At 37.4% G+C, this 4784-nt stretch overlaps 1 protein-coding gene across 3 annotated transcripts; it reads right to left on the bottom strand.

The window, feature by feature from the left end:
• Nucleotides 1-893: 893 nt before the first annotated feature.
• Nucleotides 894-4356, bottom strand: LOC119776938. 3 transcript variants are annotated; one of them, XM_038275596.1, is made up of 5 exons: nt 3996-4092; nt 2461-2601; nt 1969-2124; nt 1623-1715; nt 906-1360 (listed from the first exon to the last, which is right to left on the bottom strand). In XM_038275596.1, the coding sequence occupies exons 1-5, from the start codon at nt 4020-4022 to the stop codon at nt 1034-1036; spliced, it is 744 nt and encodes a 247-aa protein (XP_038131524.1). In that variant the 5' UTR covers nt 4023-4092; the 3' UTR covers nt 906-1033. The 3 variants fall into 3 exon arrangements, with proteins under 3 accessions (XP_038131526.1, XP_038131524.1, XP_038131525.1); XM_038275597.1 differs by lacking the exon at nt 3996-4092 and adding an exon at nt 4274-4356 and having other exon boundaries at nt 909-1360; XM_038275598.1 differs by lacking the exon at nt 1623-1715 and having other exon boundaries at nt 894-1360; nt 3996-4106.
• Between the last annotated feature and the right edge of the window lie 428 nt (nt 4357-4784).

The following is a 4784-nucleotide window of genomic DNA, read 5'->3' on the forward strand; positions in this document are numbered from 1 at the left end:
ATATTTTTAACATAAACAGACCTAATAAACTTTACATGATCCATATGCATCAGTGTAATAAAGCCTATTCTTTTTAAATGCATATTCCCTAGGTTTATGTATTCAGCTTTAATATAATTTATTGAATTTAAATGCATATTGTTCTGATTATATATTTAAAATACATTAAGTATATTTGTTCGAATTACATAGTAATTAGGTTACCTATTCAAGATGAATAACGTGTATGTGTTTAAATTACATAACAATTAAGCTTATATTCAATCAAAATGCATTCGATTTATGTATTTATTATTAATATCCAATAATCTTTTTCTATAGGGTTAGGGTTACGATTTATATTCAATGCATTTTTTATTCACCATGATTGTGTATTTGTTTGAGATTATACAACATCTCAATGATGCATACAATCAGACCACCTCATTTATTAACATTAAAGCTTCTCTTCACACAGACATTGTACTCAGCAGGTAGTGTAGCTCTTCAACCAAGTCATACTTGGAACATGAAAAATGTTTTCTAATATCATTAGAACAAAGGTAAATTATCTGCTCCAACAATGGCAGTAAAGGACCTGCTCTTTTTATCTAAAACAAACTACAGGCTCAAGAACATTCAATACATTATCACACATACGATTCACACATCAAAAACTCATCACTTGAGAGGAACAGGTTTTCTTTTAAGTACACACCATTTCTTGGTCAGTGCGACTGCTCTGTGTTCTGTGGGTATTAATAACTCTATTCAACACTTCAGCCAAATCAAGTACATATCGCAGTAATGGGATATATTGAAAGGACCTGCAATTTTTTGGATCTAGAACAAACTCTACAGGCTCAACAACATTAAACACTTTTTTTAAGCAGTAGTTAACTGAGCACCTTCTGTTTCTAGCTTTCTGTGTGTTCGATGTGTGAATCTTCAAGGCTGCGAATGTACAGGAACACTATAAACACTTTATCGGCATGTATGGGCGGTCTCTTCCTGTACTTCCTCCTCCCATCACCGCCCAACCCCCAAAAAATTGTCACCTGAGCAATTTGAGTTTCAGTGTTCGTACTTTGGGGGAAAGTTTAGACGATTCCAGGTCCATCAGGATCTTCTGGTAAGCTTCGAATATATTCTTCAAGCTTCTTGGATAGCTCAGATTAAGAGCATAGATCAACCCATAAAGCATTACACATGCATGGTTGATACTTTGGAGGTTGTGGAGAACTTCAACCCCTTCCAGGACCACGCCGACATCTGCCAAGAGTCCACCAGGACCATCATGATCATCACCCTCAGCTTGAACGGTGTAGATTGCCATGGTTGTCCCTGCGACATCTGCCTCTGACTCACTGCATTCCATGTCCTGAAAGATGGAGGGAACAGAGAACAATGAGGTGTGTCACCCTCACCTTTGACCACCAAATTCTAAGCAGATCATCATTGAGGCCAAGTGCATGTTAATTTGAAAAAACTCAAAACAAACAAGCCATTGGACTCAATGACGAACTATTGGTCAAGGTCAATGCGACCTAATGCCAATCACATTTTCATGAACACTGCATGCTATCAGGCACATCTAGAGGGAAATTAATAACATCTGGCACAAAGAAAGATGACATACATACCACGTATTCTTTGACCAATGTGTCCAGGTCTTCACAGAGGTAGATCCTGAGACATCTCAAAATGCAATCACGCCTCACGTTGATGTCTTGATTCTGAAACAAACATTACACGATTCCATGCCATTAGAAATGAATGCAACAGATTTTTTTTAATTTAATGATTAATGTTGTTTTATACACAATCATTTACAGGCTATGTTAGTCTTAGGTTCAATATGTGCAAAAATGTAATTTCAATAAGTTCTCATTAAACAACCAGTCTGGCCCTTGACTTGTACAAATAAAAAGTTTTGGCCCACGGCGTATGAAGTTGACACCCCTGGGTTAGACTAAAAAAATTTCTTACATTCTCCATCTTTGCCATCATGGCTCCGATTTTTTTCCCTGCAACTCCCCCTTTAGTGTTGAAAACCCCGATCAAGTCGTTGGTCAGGCGGTCAAGTTCCCCCAAAAATTTCGAGGTCAGTGGTACAGTTGTCAGCCGCATAAACTCCCACTTGATCTGTAAAAGACAACAGAGACAGGACACAGACTTAGACAGGGGTGGCTGTTGCTTAGTTGGTAGAGGGGTCAATCATAGAACAAAGGTCAGTGGTTCAAATCCCAGCCTTGACTGTCCACGTGTCAAAATGTCCTTGAGCGAAACAGGATGTGATACACAGCCTGAGACCGTGTACTGGCGGAAGAAGCAGGTCGAAAGTGCATGAGAAAAAAAAAGCGCTTTGCACAGAATCATCGACATGCATGACCTTGACAGTAATATGCTAAAAAGACACTGTATCTGAACGGCCCAGAAGAATATATACAGTAAGTTAGTAAACTTCAGATTCACACTTGCCTCAGTGACGTCCAAGAGTGCTGGCCATTTATTGAAAAACTCAGGAATCTTTGGCTCCTGGAGAACCTCCTGTCTCCTGAGGGAGAATGTACGCTGCATCTTGGCCTTGATGAGGTTCTCATCCCTTTTCTTCTTTTTTACCTGAAATGGAATGAAACGTCAGTAAAGATACTTGTATAACGAGATATGATGAGAAACTCTCACCAATGGTGCAAATTACAATTGGAAACAGAAATATTAACAATATGATTAGGGAGTAAGATTATTTTACAAACCGAGTGTAAAAGAAAAATTAACTGTGCAAAGTAACCACAAAACAGCTTAAGTGTCTAGTGCTGTGCAAAATGAACTGTTGAGCTGCTTGAGTATAGTGCAAAAAACATGACGGGTGAAAAGCTCTTATGTACATACTGGCCATGCCATGAACTAGGGCTGGGCGATAATTCAATAACGATATATATCGATCCATAGACGTGTGGCGCAATAGAAAAAAAGAGGGCCGATAAAAGTTTGATAAAAAAGAAACGCAGTTTTCCTTCCTTCTTATTGTAGCCTAGCATGTAAGTTTATGCTAGTCATTACTTCCTCCCAACCAATCGCAATGGCAGACCCAGGCACGCCGTCACCAAGCGCCGCCCTCTCAAACCACAACACAGAGCACATGAAGATGTCGCAGCAAGGAGAGGCGGAGGAAATTGTTCCAAAGAAGGGTTTTTGTAGTTCGGCAGTCTGGCAGTATTTCGGTCATGGCAAGTCGGACCAAAAACAAACCACAGTCATCTGTAAAATGTGTCGGGAACCAGTGAAAACCAGTCTGATAACGAAACCAACTTTTTTTTTTTTTTTTTTTATCATCTCACACCCGCAGGAGTACGAGCTGTGTAGGCCCCGATGCGGCTCTCCTCCGTGGAATCTTTGGGAATTACGGGAAAATATATATATATATATATATATATATATATATATATATATATATTTTTTTTTTTTTTTTTTTTTTTCAGTTCTGGGCAGTTTCCCACGTAGTTCTAACAATTGAGAGAAAAATGCTGAGGGGCCAGAAACTTCAAAGTAATAACTCAGGTTAAAGCAGGAAACTAAGCTGAACCAGGTTCAGCTTAGAAGGATGGGGGCAGCGGGGGTGGAGGGTCATTTATTTATTTGTTATATTTCTTTTGGTCACTTTTCTGGTCACTTTAGTTTATTCTTTGTCAGTATTTAATAACATAACCCAGGTCTCTTAAGTTACTTTTTTTTAAAACAATTCTGTTATGGTTAAAAAAGTTGGTTAAATAAATATTTAATTCGAAGTCTGTGTTTGTGTTTTTTATTAAAATTAAATCATTTAGCAATATTATAAAAAGTCCAGGCAGAGCTGCACATAAAATATGGTTTCAAATCTTTTCAATAATTATCGTTATCGATCATTATGCATTTTTTTTTATCGATAAGCTTTTTTTCTATATCGCCCAGCCCTACCATGAACATGGTGTAATCATGGGTAGATAAGATAAGATTTAATGTATTGCACATTATACCTCTGTCAGTAGAGCCACCCTTTCCATCTCCAAACTGTCTTTTGTTTCACCACTAGCTAACTGCTAGCTAACGTAAGCTAGCTAACGAATTGCTAGCTAACGTTAGCTAGTGGGTGCCAGTGCAAAAGGTAGTAGGCCTCAAGATAAAACTGCTTACAATCATCACGAACTATGCAGATTTCATCATCAGTGAATCGCTATTAATGTAATACGATAAGAACTGCACAAATAATACACAGATTGATGTAATAAGACAAAGGATGACTTGGATTACTCACCGTTAAATCTTATCAGAGAAGATGGCCTCCAGCCGAAAATGAGGATGTCATTACCTGATGTCATTTCCTGTTTTAGCTTACAGGTAGCGTGTATGCAAACCGATCACATACATTTTAAATAAAAGAATCTAATTCGTTTCACAGCTTTGATTATTTAAACCATGTTAATATGTATTAAGTAACTACATTTAATATAATTTAAAATTGACAGAATTATACAGATTATAATTAATTTCAATACATCAATTTTAAAAATATTTAATTTAAATAAAATCTAATAGATGTATATGCTTAAATATAAAGTCTACCATGATTCATTTCTGTGAGTGTATCCTCTACAGGGACACTGCAACAGTCTTACTGTTCATATAAAGTTGATTTTTTCAAAACTTGGAAGAAAGTGTGGACTGCTGAAAGAAGCGTGGTGAACTGGTGACAGAAAAGTGCAATGGCGTGCTCAAAGATGACCCTGCACATTTTGAGTATGTTTAGGTCAACCAGCTGCTGTGAA

The sequence above is a fragment of the Cyprinodon tularosa genome, unplaced genomic scaffold (genome assembly GCF_016077235.1).
Source record: "Cyprinodon tularosa strain WSP-4 unplaced genomic scaffold, ASM1607723v1 ctg97, whole genome shotgun sequence".
Taxonomy (NCBI): Eukaryota; Metazoa; Chordata; class Actinopteri; order Cyprinodontiformes; family Cyprinodontidae; genus Cyprinodon; species Cyprinodon tularosa.